This window comes from Microcaecilia unicolor, chromosome 3, assembly GCF_901765095.1.
Source record: "Microcaecilia unicolor chromosome 3, aMicUni1.1, whole genome shotgun sequence".
Classification (NCBI taxonomy): domain Eukaryota; kingdom Metazoa; phylum Chordata; class Amphibia; order Gymnophiona; family Siphonopidae; genus Microcaecilia; species Microcaecilia unicolor.
Genome location: NC_044033.1, coordinates 511,240,486 through 511,254,157, shown reverse-complemented (window position 1 = coordinate 511,254,157; position 13,672 = coordinate 511,240,486). Strand labels below are relative to the sequence as shown.

General features: G+C 40.5%; 1 protein-coding gene across 1 annotated transcript in view; it reads left to right on the top strand.

The window, feature by feature from the left end:
• LOC115467293 (cytochrome b5 reductase 4-like) overlaps positions 1-9,898 on the top strand; it is a 178,570-nt gene extending 168,672 nt beyond the window's left edge. The window contains exons 15-16 of the mRNA XM_030199138.1: positions 658-822; positions 9,047-9,898. Of these exons, the coding sequence (XP_030054998.1) occupies positions 658-822; positions 9,047-9,101 (220 nt within the window). The 3' untranslated portion in view covers positions 9,102-9,898. The remainder of the gene's footprint in view (positions 1-657; positions 823-9,046) is intronic.
• The last annotated feature ends 3,774 nt before the right edge of the window (positions 9,899-13,672 follow it).

Genomic DNA, 13,672 nt, shown 5'->3' with positions numbered 1-13,672 from the left:
CCTGCGCAGCCTTCTACATGGAATGTTGCTAGTGGAATAGCAACATTCCATGTAGAATCTCCAATAGTATCTATTTTATTTTTGTTACATTTGTACCCTGCGCTTTCCCACTCATGGCAGGCTCAATGCGGCTTACATGGGGCAATGGAGGGTTAATGGAGGGTTAAGTGACTTGCCCAGAGTCACAAGGAGCTGCCTGTGCCAGCAGTGGGAATCGAACCCAGTTCCCCAGGACCAAAGTCCACCACTCTAACCACTAGGCCACTCCTCCACATGTTAATATTTTAGCTAGCACCGTCTGATAAATCAAGCCCCTTTTTCTGCTATTTATGCTTTGTATTTGTGTTGTTCTGTTTGTGATTATATATTTGGTGCATTATGATCTACACTGTAGTCTTTTATTTATTTTTTTTTAAGAAGAGGGCAACCTATAAAACAAAAGTGTATTGTAATGTAATTCAATATGTCTTTTATTTGAATCCACCTACGCTGTTAGATATATTTTTCTGGCCCTTTATTTTTGCTTTCTTTGTCTGTTTATTTCTAACATTGAAATACCTATATGCTATCCATAGGTTTCTATTTTTTATTTGGGTTTAGCTCATGCCCTTTTCTGGGGTAACTGAAAAGGAGTTTTTTTGTTTTTTCTCTTTTCAGGTTTGAAGTTCAGTTTATTCTATCAGAGCCAACAGATGATTGGACCGGGAAACGAGGAAATATTTCAATACCTCTTCTTACAGAGTTTCTTAAAAGAAGCCATGAAGAATCAAGGAGGCTCATTTGCATTTGTGGGCCAACCACTTTCACTGAACAAGGAATAAGGTGGCATTCAAATAAGTTTGGCAAAGGTTTTGAATTACACATTTATATTGCTGGATCCTTTTATGCTTATTACTGTGGAGTTCCATGTAATTCTAGTGTCTTTTCACTGTGTAAAGAGAAAAATAGATATAGAGGGGCATAATCGAACGGCGCCGGCCATCTATTTGGCCGGCGCCACAAAGAGCAATCCCGAACCGTACTATCGAAAAAGATGGCCGGCCATCTTTCGTTTCGATAATACGGTTGGGGCCGGCTAAATGTCAGAGATGGCCGGGTTGAGATGGCCAGCATCGGTTTTCGCCGATAATGGAAACTAATGCCGGCAATCTCAAACCCGGCCAAATCCAAGGCATTTGGTCATGGGAGGGGCCAGCATTTGTAGTGCACTGGCACCTCTCACATGCCAGGACACCAACTGTGCACCCTAGGGGGCACTGTAGTGGACTTCAAAAATTGGTCCCAGGTGCATAGCTCCCTTACCTTGGGTGGTGAGCCCCCCAAATCCCCCCAAAACCCACTCCCCACAACTCTACACCAGTACCATAGCCCTAAGGGGTGAAGGGGGGCACCTACATGTGGGTACACAGTGGGTTGGGGGGGGGTTAGAGGGCTCCCATTTACCACCACAAGTGTAACAGGTGGGGGGGGGGGATGGGCCTGGGTCCACCTGCCTGAAGTGCACTGCACCCACAAAAAACTGCTCCAAGGACCTGCATACTGCTGTCATGGAGCTGGGTATGGCAAAACACACAGTGGATCCAAAAAAGTCCTCTCACAATGAGTGTCTTCCTGAACAAGGTCTTTATTGACAGTAGCAGAAATGACCCGACACGTGACGTGTTTCGGCCGTGAGGCCTGCGTCAGGGGTCTATAAAATAATATAATATACAAAGACATGCATAAAAATACAAATATAATTAAAACCATGAATAAAAACTTGAACATCCATATACAATTTCTTGTACAAATTTAGACAAATAAAACATCAGGATGAAAGATGCAAAGTATATATAATAAAAAATATGATAAAAATATAAGAGTATATGACTTTAAAGGAATAAAGAATATTGAATTATATAAAGATATGAAATTTTACCACATAGAGATAATGAGGACAAGGCATGGAATAAAATACACAACATAATAAAGTATAAATATAGAGGACATACCTAGTATTATCTGTAGAAAAAAGTACCTTGTAGATCAGATGAAAAAAATATAGCACTAAAGCTGCTAACAACGATATCTATAATAAATATGTAAACGAAGACATGAATCACTACATCCTCTCCATACATACATATACAACAAAATGAAATGATACTGAAAAAAGTGAAACATAGAATATATGGACAGGGATCCCAAAAAAAATGTATTGATGATGGAGAATAATGAAGAAGACCACATGGGTATGAAAATAAAAATAAAAAAATGAAAATGAAAACAAGGCACGGCTGCCAAATGAATCAGCAAATGTCAAAGGTGATGAACCATAAAATGATAAGGATGGGAGAAACAGAAAAAAGAATTACCTGATATTACTGTGAAAAATAGCATATATTAAAAAAGAAGACCATAAACTACTAAGAAAAATGAACCATAACATAGGGGAACCACCTAACTGAAAGATAATATTACCTTTGCAAAAGTGCAAAAAGAACCACATAACATGCTGGCAGAGTACACCTGAAGGCCATGTTTAGACGATACTGTCACCATGAAAAATATAAAGTAAGAGTCAGCAAAAGTATATTGGCATGTAAAGATAAATAAAGCTGTGCCCACAGGAATGATGACATAAATATCCTCAGTGTAAATCAAAAAGGAGGCAAAATTACAAATAAAAGGTAAATGCCAATCAAAATGAGAAAAAATAAATAAGAAAAAATAATGGGTGTGGGGCATGCTATAACGATTACAGCAGCCAGCATAGCTATCAGCAATACAACGCGATCGAGCCATGAAAGCGCCAAAGTTAATGCTGAGTACTGAAAAGTACGCTAGTTTATGTTAGGCACCATGCTAAACTCAATAACTGCACTAAATCAGCACTGGTTTAAGTGAAGACTTAATGAAAGTTGGAAAGGCAGAGGAGAAATCGATAAAAATGCTTATCATACACAAGAACCCGTTAATACGTATGAGAGCATATGAAGACAATATGAAACAATACTATCAACACGGAATATTGAAAAGAATGAGTCTAAAAATGTATATTAACATCTAAAAATATCTAAAACTGTGCCCAAGGGAATACTGACGTAGCTCCCCTAGGTATAAATCAAATAAGGGGGGGATTATTGCAGATAAAATATATAACAATGAAAATGAATGGAATAGTCGGTGTGGGGCATGCTATAAACTACTAAAACAGACTGCATAGCTATCGGCATTGCACAAGATCAAGCCATAAAAGCGACTAAATGACTGCTGAGTACTGGGAAGCAAATTCGTTTGTGTGAGGCACAATGCAAACCGCTATAACTGCATTGAATTAGCACTGGTTAAATAAAAGCTAACAGGACTAATGAAAAAACCAATTAAAATGCTTACCGTACACAAGAAAACGCTGTGCTGCTTTGTGAAACGAAATGTATGGCAAAACATGAAACCACCTTCAAGGGAAGGATTTATACCGGAAGTAAAGATGACATCACTTCCCCTGTGATTGGAACGAACCATTACTAAGGAGATATAGCACATGCGAGTGGTGGGGTCGATACTTAATGGTATGATCGATATAAGAGACTCCACTGCTAAAAAGGGGTTAGTGAAGACAATGGGGCGCACATAAAGCTATAGGTGGAATCTAACAACAATAAAACAAGAGATTGGACTATATAAACCATGTGATCCCATATGTAGTTCCAGCTAACTACAGAATACAAATGAAAAATAAAAGGTAAAAAATAAAAATAGCGATTCAATTGTTCGACATGGACAAATAATTTTGTAAAAAAATTTTTAAACATATATATAGGTCCTCGTATACAATGTATATGCTATAAAAATAAAAATAAAAATGGTAGTAATCCTGAATAATGACACTACACCAAAACAATGGAACAAAATAATAATAATGGAAATGGAAAAAATGAATATGAAAAACCAAAAAATGTGTAATAGAAAAAAGACAGGCGACTGGGAACACTGAATAAAAATAAAAATAAAAGCAAAAATGAAAATAACAAGGATGATCATAAAAAAGGACTGAAATCCATGTCCATATTAAGTCCATGCGGTGTGGCTGTACCTAATGTATATATAGTTCTCTGTTCTTCCCTTAGCAGTTTCTCATCCATATTACCACCTCTCCAGGACATAGATATTTTTTTGAATACAAAAAATCTTAAATGTTCAATTGTATGATTTTTTTCAACCCAATGAGTCACCAGGGGGGCGCTATGTATCTGCCTTGTGAGGCAACTCCTATGTTCTATAATTCTTGTTTTTATGGCTCTCTTAGTTTTTCCTACATAGAGTAAGTCACAAGGACATATTATGATGTAAATAACTCCAGTAGTATTACAATCTGAAAAATGTCTGAGAGTGTAGTTTTTGTTATTATGTTTACTGTGAAATGAAGTGATAGTAAGTGAGTGTTTGCACACTGAACATCTCCCACAAAGAGCAATCCCGAACCGTACTATCGAAAAAGATGGCCGGCCATCTTTCGTTTCGATAATACGGTTGGGGCCGGCTAAATGTCAGAGATGGCCGGGTTGAGATGGCCAGCATCGGTTTTCGCCGATAATGGAAACTAATGCCGGCAATCTCAAACCCGGCCAAATCCAAGGCATTTGGTCATGGGAGGGGCCAGCATTTGTAGTGCACTGGCACCTCTCACATGCCAGGACACCAACTGTGCACCCTAGGGGGCACTGTAGTGGACTTCAAAAATTGGTCCCAGGTGCATAGCTCCCTTACCTTGGGTGGTGAGCCCCCCAAATCCCCCCAAAACCCACTCCCCACAACTCTACACCAGTACCATAGCCCTAAGGGGTGAAGGGGGGCACCTACATGTGGGTACAGTGGGTTGGGGGGGGGGGTTAGAGGGCTCCCATTTACCACCACAAGTGTAACAGGTGGGGGGGGGGGATGGGCCTGGGTCCACCTGCCTGAAGTGCACTGCACCCACAAAAAACTGCTCCAAGGACCTGCATACTGCTGTCATGGAGCTGGGTATGACATTTCAGGCTGGCAAAAAATTGTTTTTTTTTTTTTTTTTTGGGTGGGAGAGGGTTGGTGACCACTGGGGGGAGTAAGGGGAGGTCATCCCTGATTCCCTCCGGTGGTCATCTGGTCAATTGGCACACTTTTTTGAGGCTTGGTCCTAAAAATAAATGGACCAAGTGAAGCTGGTGAAATGCTCGTCAGAGCTGGCCATCTTTTTTCCATTATCGGCCGAAGCCGGCCATCTCATAACCACGCCCCCGTCCCGCCTTCCATACCCTTCCGAAACGCCGCCTTGAACTTTGTCCGGCTCTGTGATGGAAAGTAGTTGGAGCTGGCCAAAATCGGCTTTCCATTATACCGATTTGGCCGGCTTCAGGAGATAGCCGGCTATCTCCAGATTTGTGTCAGAAGATGGCCGGCGATCTCTTTCGAAAATAAGCTGGATAGTGTCCTCATCTGAAAAATTCAGAATTGAAGATAGCACTTGCTGTGTGCTGGAAATATGACACTTTTTGACCTGCATTGCTTAAAGTAGGAATCGTATATCAGTAATGAACTAGGGGATGTAAATGAAATTTGAATATACGAAAGACTATAAGAGTTACCATACTGGGACTGACTGAAGGTCCATCAAACCCAGTATCCTGTTTCCATTAGTGGTCAATCCAGGTCACAAGTACCTGGCAAGATTCAGAAAGAGTGTAACATAATGGCTTATGAACTTTTTTTTTTTTTTCTTTTTTTTAGGAAAGTATCCAAACCTTTTTTTTTTTTTAAACCTTGCTAAGCTAACTGCTTTTACCACATTCAGTATCAACGAATTCCAGAGTTTAATTACATGTTGAGTGAAGAAATATCCACTCTGTATTTTATAGACCTCTATTATGTCTCTACTCGACGCTGAAGAGCCCTAGCATCTTTAGCGTTTCCTCATAGGGAAATCATCCCCATCCCTTTATTATTTTCGTTGCTCTTCTCTGTATCTTTTCTAATCCCGCGATATCTTTTTTGAGATGTGATGGCCAGAATTGCACACGGTATTTGAGATGCAGTCACACCACGGAGTAATACGAAGGCATTATAGCATTCTGATTTTTGTTTTTCATTCCTTTCCTAATAATTCCTAACATTCTATTTGCTTTCTTAGCTGCCTCCGCACACTGAGTAGAGGGTTTCAATGTATCATCAACAATTACATGTAGATCCTTTTCCTGGGTGGTGACTCCTAATGTTGAACTTTGCATCGTGTAGCTATAGTTTGGGTTCCTCTTTTGTACATGCATCACTCTGCAGTTGCTCACATTAAACGTCATCTGCCATTTAGACGCCCAGTCTCCCAGTCTCGTAAGATCCTCTTGTAATTTTTCACAATCCACTTACGATTTAACAACTTTAAATAACTTGTCATCAACAGCCACTATCTACCCTTCTCCATTGAGAATACCGACCATTTAGCTCTACTCTCCTTTTTCCATCTTTTAGCTATTTCTTAATCCAACATAGGACACTACCTCCTATCCCGTGACTTTCTAATTTTCTCGGGAGTCATTCGTACGGAATATGCAGAACTTTGGTGTTCTTCAAATCTCAATTTGTCAAATGGCATTCTTTTCAAAATCCATCTACTCAGTATCGCTCGGTTCAGCTTTATCCACCCCTTCAAAAAAATGTAATAGATTAGTGAGGGAAGATTTCCCTTGACTGAATCCATGTTGGCTTTGAGGCATATTTTCAAAGCAGTTAGACTTACAAAGTTATGTGGAGGGGCATTTTCGATATGACGTCTAAGTCTAATTTGGACGTTGTACAGAAAACGTCCAAAACCAGAACAGGAAAGAAGGTCATTTTCAAAAAAGAAAAACGTCTATCTTTTTTTTTTTTTCTGAAAATGCTATGGATGTTTTATATTTTGGACGTTTGTAGTCCCAAAACTGCCATTGACTTATACATGAGATCGACTTGTAGTCGAGTATATACAGTATGTAAGGGGTCCCATTTTTTTTTCAGACACCATGTATATTGGACCAGCTCTTTTCTCCATTGGCTAAGAAGGATAAAATGGTGCACATACTTATGAAAGTGTCGTTGAAAACGACCGTCCTATCAGTGTGGAGTACACGTTGCTTACATCAAGAGGATCTGAGGGCCTTTTTAGACTGTGATATAAAAATAACATGAAAAGTTCACTCAAGCATTTTCAAATTAATACACAATATTTTTTTAAAAATTTTCCCCACAATATGTACACTCGTTCAGGCTGTTTGATTATTGTTCCTCCAGTGTGCAAAAAATATATGAAATTGGGGTTTGGGGGGGGGGGGTTGAGCTCAATTAAGAACATTTTAATAATAATTTCTTCCTGAAGTGAGGTTTTTTTTTTTTCTATCACCTCTTGCCTAGATTATTGCAACCTGTTTCTCACTGGCCTCCCACTTAGCCATCTCTCTCCTCTTCAATCAGTCCAAAACTCTGCTGCGCGACTCATTTTCCGCCAGAGTTGCTATGCCCACATTAGCCCTCTCCTCAAGTCACTTCGCTGGCTCCTTATCCGCTTCCGCATTCAATTCAAACTTCTCTTATTGACCTATAAGTGCATTCACTCTACCGCTCCCCAGTACCTCTCCATTATTGTCTCTCCCTACGCCCCCCCTCGGGTTCTCCGTTCTGTGGCTAAATCTCTCTTGTCTGTCCCCTTCTCCTCTACTGGTAATTCCAGACTCCGTTCCTTTTATCTCGCTGCACCTCACGCCTGGAATAGACTTCCCGAGCCTGTTCGTCTAGCTCCGTCTTTGGCCGTTTTCAAATCCAGGCTAAAAGCCCACCTCTTTAACGCTGCTTTTGACTCCTAACCGCTACTCACTTACCCTGTACCCTTTTATCCCCACCTCTTTAATTCCCTTACCTCTTAGTTGTTCTGTCTGTCTGTTTGTCTGTCCTATTTAGATTGTGAGCTCTTTGAGCAGGGACTGTCTTTTCATGTATGGTGTACAGCGCTGCGTATGCCTTTTAGCGCTATAGAAGTGATAAGTAGTAGTAGTAGTAATGTAGAAGCCTGCCCTTGCAGATCAGCAACAAGGCCTCACAGGCTTCTGTTTCTGTGAGTCTGACGTCCTGCATGTGCAGGAGGTCAGACTAACAGAAGCCTGCGTGGCTGCGTTGCTGATATGCAAGGGCAGGCTTCTAGATGAAATGTTGCTAGTGGAGGAGTAGTCTAGTGGTTAGTGCAGTGGAACATGGAATGTTGCTACTATTTGAGATTCTACATGGAATGTTGCTACTATTGGAGATTCTACATGGAATGTTGCTACTATTTGAGATTCTGTTGCTACTATTTGAGATTCTACATGGAATGTTGCTATTCCACTAGCAACATTCCATTTTTAGATTGTGAGCTCTTTGAGCAGGGACTGTCTTTTCATGTATAGTGTACAGCACTGTGTATGCCTTGTAGCGCTATAGAAGTGATAAGTAGTAGTAGTTCTTACCCCAGTTACTAAATTATACTCTGGCAAGTTAAGCTTCTTTTTTTGGTCTTTTAATTATCCTGTCTGTAAGTAGTATTGCATAGGTGGCATAGGTTTGAATTGAGATTTGAAGAGCACCAAAGTTCTGCATATTCCGTTTGCTCAGGGCTGACCATCTATACAGCTACTGTCTGATTAGTGGTTTTAATCAGTTTGTTTTTTCTAGCGAAAAGGTGCCGGTACTCAAATGCCAGGCCACCCTTCAGGAATGGGGTGATCAGTGAGAAACCCCACTCCACAATAGCCAGGCCCCTTGCAACCAGTCACAGAATCTATGACGAGGCAGAATTGGTGTGTAGAACCTGAGCTCTTTCATTAAAACTCGGGGATCATGGGTCAATTTTAGCAGACAATGGAAAAGGTGCCGGTACTCAGCACCCCCAAGTACCCCCTCAAAAAAAGCCCTGGTTTTAATTGTTTTTGTAGTGACATGACTAATCTTACACTGACCAAAGTTGTACTTATATTTTCTCAAGAAAGAACCTAATATAGATTAACTGAAACTTTTTTTTTTTTTTTTGCAGATTTCTGAAGGATATTGGTTATTCCGAAGAGAAGATCTATGCCTTTACAGAATAGAAACCAACATGAAAATATCCTAGAGAGTGTATCCGTCTGAAGTCATCCGCCACGGCGAACCTTGAAAAACAGTGAAGCCTGTATGTTAAGATACGTTTGTGATATGTCGAAATATGTTCCAGCAATTTTCTAAGAGTTTCGATAGGAAAATAATTCGATACTTGGTGCATAAATTAGAAAGTAGTCAGGATATCTTATAACTAAATATGCCGACACCTCAAGCTCTTGTACTGTGTTCCAATCAACTGTATTAGAATAGTTTCACTCTACAGCATGAAAATATTTTGTTCCTTTTCATGTTTGCATTCCTGAAGACACTGCAGTTACGGGTACGAGTTTCAAAGGTGCAGCAGTACGACTCTTATGGTATAACGTATGCCTGTGTAAGAGGGCCGAGGCAGAGAGAATCTCTAAAATTGGTTAGAGACATGCTATGCGAAAATTCCTTGGTTCACTTTCAGCTGGGGATTCTGCAGAGGCAAATGTTCCCAGTCCTTGCGGCGGAGGGAAGTCGGTCATTGATTAAGGCTGATAACGTAGTTGCCAGATTACAAGCCTATCATTGCAAAGTTGGAAGGAGCTTTTATCACATTTTCTAGCAAAAAAATTCCAGAGTTTAATTACATGTTGAAAGAAGAAGTATTTTCTCAGGTTTGTTTTAAATTTACTACTTTGTACTTAATTGCGTACCCCCCAGTCTAGTATTTTGGAAAGAGAAAACAAGTGATTCACAGTCGCCCATTCCATTCCTCTTAGTACTTTATAGACCTCTATCGTATCTCCCCACAGCCTTCTCTTCTCCAGGCTGAAGTGCTCTATCCTCTTTAACCTTTCCTCATAGGGAAGTCATTTCATCCCCTTCATCATTTTCATTACCCTTCTCTGTATCTTTTCTAATTCTGCTGTATCTTTTTGAGATGCAGTGACCAGAATTGCGCACAGTATTCGAGGTGCAGTCTCATCATGGAGCCATACAAAGGCATTATAATCTCAGTTTTGTTCTCCATTCCTTTCCTAATAATTTCTAATATTCTGTTTGCTTTCTTAGCTGCTGCTACACACTGAGCAGAGTAGCGTAATGGTGAGTGCAGGGGGCTTTGATCCTGGTGACCTGGGTTCAATTCCCGCTTCAGCTCATTGTGACCTTGGGCAAGTCACTTAATCCTCCAGTGCCTCAGGTACTAAAACTTAGATTGTGAGCTCTCTAGGGACAGAGAAATGACCTGCATACAATGTATACAACACTGTGTACATCTAGTAGTGCTATAGAAATGATTAGTAGCATCTTTAACAATAACAGCCAGATTCTTTTCCTGAGCAGTGATTCCTAATATGGAATTTCGCATCATGTAGCTATAGTTTGGGTTCCTGTATCCTGCGTGCATCAGTTTGCACTTGCTCACATTAAATGTCATCTGGCCTCCAGGAGCATCTCTGCAGTGACTAGACTTTATGAAAAGGAGGAAATATTCTCATGTAGTTATGAATTGAAGGCTAGTGAGTGTCCAGGTAGAGCTTCTACCGCTTTTTCCGCCCTCCAGCGTTCGGGGGTTTGGGGCTGCCTCCCTCTCACCTTCACCCCGGGGGTCCTGGAATGCCTCGTAGGTTCACCTTTAAGGTCAGAGTGCCGGGAAGCTGCTCAGTCCACGTTACCTGAGCTCCGCTTCTGTCTTCACACTTCCTAGAAGTTGGTCAAAGCGGTTTTCGCTGAAAATAAGGGCAGAACTTGATGTGACCGCAATGCTTCCTGTTGGTTCTCCTTCCCCCCCCCCCCCCCCCCCCAGGACGGATTCCCAGCAGCAGCCCCCTGTAGGGCTCAGGGTGCTTTGGAGGATGTAGGGTACTACGTCTCCTGTTGGATCTCCCCCTCCCCCCCCCAAGACTCAGACTGGTTGGGGGGGGAGGGGGACGAACGCAGTAGCATCCTATAAGAACTCTCTCCTCTACTTCTGACAGATTCTCACTAGCAGCCCTTTATCCCTTATTTGTCCTGTTTATCCTAATTAGATTGTAAGCTCTGTCGCGCAGGGACTGTCTCTTCATGTTCAAGTATACAGCACTGCGTACGTCTAGTAACGCTATAGAAATGATAAGTAGTAGTAGTAATCTTTGGGATTCCGGAATCTTGCTATTATTTGGGTTCCGTAATCTTGCTACTCTTTGGGACTCTGCACAGAATCTTGCTTCTCTTTGGGATTCCGGAATTTTGCTACCCTTTGTCCTTATCCCTTATTTGTCCTGTTTGTCTGTCCTAATTAGATTGTAAGCTCTGTCGAGCAGGGACTGTCTCTTCATGTTCAAGTGTACAGCGTTGCGTACATCTAGTAGCGCTACAGAAATGATAAGTAGTAGTAAGTTGAGTCCTGGTTCCAGTGAGCTGGAAGGTACAAAGGAGTAAGAAAAAAAAACTGTTGGGTCAAACTTAAATTTACTTTAAGCCATTTACAACCAACCAATAAAAGATAATTAATAAGAACATAAAAACATAAGCATTGCCATACTGGGACAGACCAAAGGTCCATCAAGCCCAGCATCCTGTTTCCAACAGTGGCCAATCCAGGTCACAATATCCTGGCAAGATCCCAGAACAGTAAAACAGATTTTATGCTGCTAGAATATGCAGTGGATTTTCCCAAGTCCATCTTAATAATGACTTATGGACTTTTCTATTAGGAAATTATTGAAATCCTTTTTAAACCCTGCTAAGCTAACTGCTTTTACCACATTCTCTGGCAATTAATTTCCAGAGTTGAGTGAAGAAATATTTTCTCCGATTTGTTTTAAATTTACTACTTACTAGCTTCTTTGCTTGCCCCCTAGTCCTAGTATTTTTGGAAAGAGTAAACAAGCGATTTACGTTGACCTGTTCCGCTTAACTTGGTATTTTATATACCTCTATCATGTCTCCCCTCAGCCTTCTCTTCTCTATGCTGAAGAGTCCTAGCCACTTTAGTCTTTCCTCATAGGGAAGTCATCCCATCACTATTATCATTGTCACCTTTCTCTGTACCTTTTCTAATTCCACTATAACTTTTTTAAGATGCCGTGACCAGAACTGCACACAGTATTCAAGGTACGATCGCACCATGGAGCAATGCAAGGGCATTATAACATCCTCAGTTTTGTTTTCCATTCCTTTCCTAATAATTCCTAGGATTGTATTTGCTTTCTTAGCCGCCGATGCACATTGAGCAGAGGGCTTCAACGTATCATTAATGATGACACCTAGATCCTTTTCCTGGGTGGGACTCCTAATATGGAAACTTGCATTACGTTACTATGGTTTGGGTTCCTCTTTCTCACATGCATCACTTTGCACTTGCTCACATTTAAGTCATCTGCCATTTGGATGGCCGGTCTCGTAATGACCTCTTGTAACTTTTCACAGTCCTCTTGCAGTCTCCCAGTCTCGTAAGGTCCTCTTGCAGTTTTTCACAAGCGTCTTGCGATTTAACAACGTTGAATAACTTTGTGTCATCTGCAAATTTAATTACCTCACTAGTTGTTCCGATCTCTAGATCATTTATAAATATGTTAAAAAGCAGCGGTCCCCACTATCTACCCTTCTCCATTAAGAATACTGACCATTTAATCCTGCTCTCTGTTTTCTATCTTTTAACCAGATTTTAGTCCACAATAGGACATTGCCTCCTATCCCATGATTTTATAATTTCCTCAGGAGTCTTTCATGAGGTACTTCGTCAAATTTACCTTTTGAAAATCCAAATACACAATATCGACAGCTCGCCTTTATCCACATGCTTATTCACCCCTTGAAAGAAATGTAGTAGATCGGTGAGGCAAGATTTTCCCTTTACAGTAAATGAATCAAAACTAAAAGTGAAAAAAATTCAGCTATTGTAAGACATTCAGATACCTATGCATATCACTGTATTTTTTTTATAGCAATCCTTTTTAAGTAGAGGCATTCTGCCTGCCCAAAACTTTTGTTTATGTGAATTCATTGTGAAATGAAGTTCAGTGTTTGTTTGAATTTACAAGACTTAGATTTTAAATGCTATGTACTGTCCTTCAGGTGCTTATTTTAATAGTAAGTCTAAGTTATTTCTGGCTTGCACATGAAACTATAGCTGATGTGCTTGACCAAAATATCCATTTCATGTTAAAACTATGTGAGACGGTTTAAATGTTGACTTTCTTCAAAAGAGGTACCAAACTGGACCACTGTTTTGATTTGTTTTTTATGCATTTTAGTACTAAAAATGCAAACATTGCTTTATTAGGTGACATTAAATTGATAACTGGAACTTGCTGAAAAAAATGTAACAATGTATAAGTCCACTGATAGCGAGTTAATCTCTCATGTGATAGTATTATATACTTACTAGTAAAAAATGCCCGTTTCTGAGAAATGAAACGGGCGCTAGCAAGGTTTTCCTCAGAGTGTGTATGTTTGAGAGAGTGTGTGTGAGATTGACTGTGTGAGAGAGAGGGAATGTGCGAGAGTGTGTGTGAAATGAAAACGGTAACGGAATTCAAACATGCGTGGGATAAACATAAAGGAATCCTGTTCAGAAGAAATGGATCCTAAGGAGCTTAGCTGAGATTGG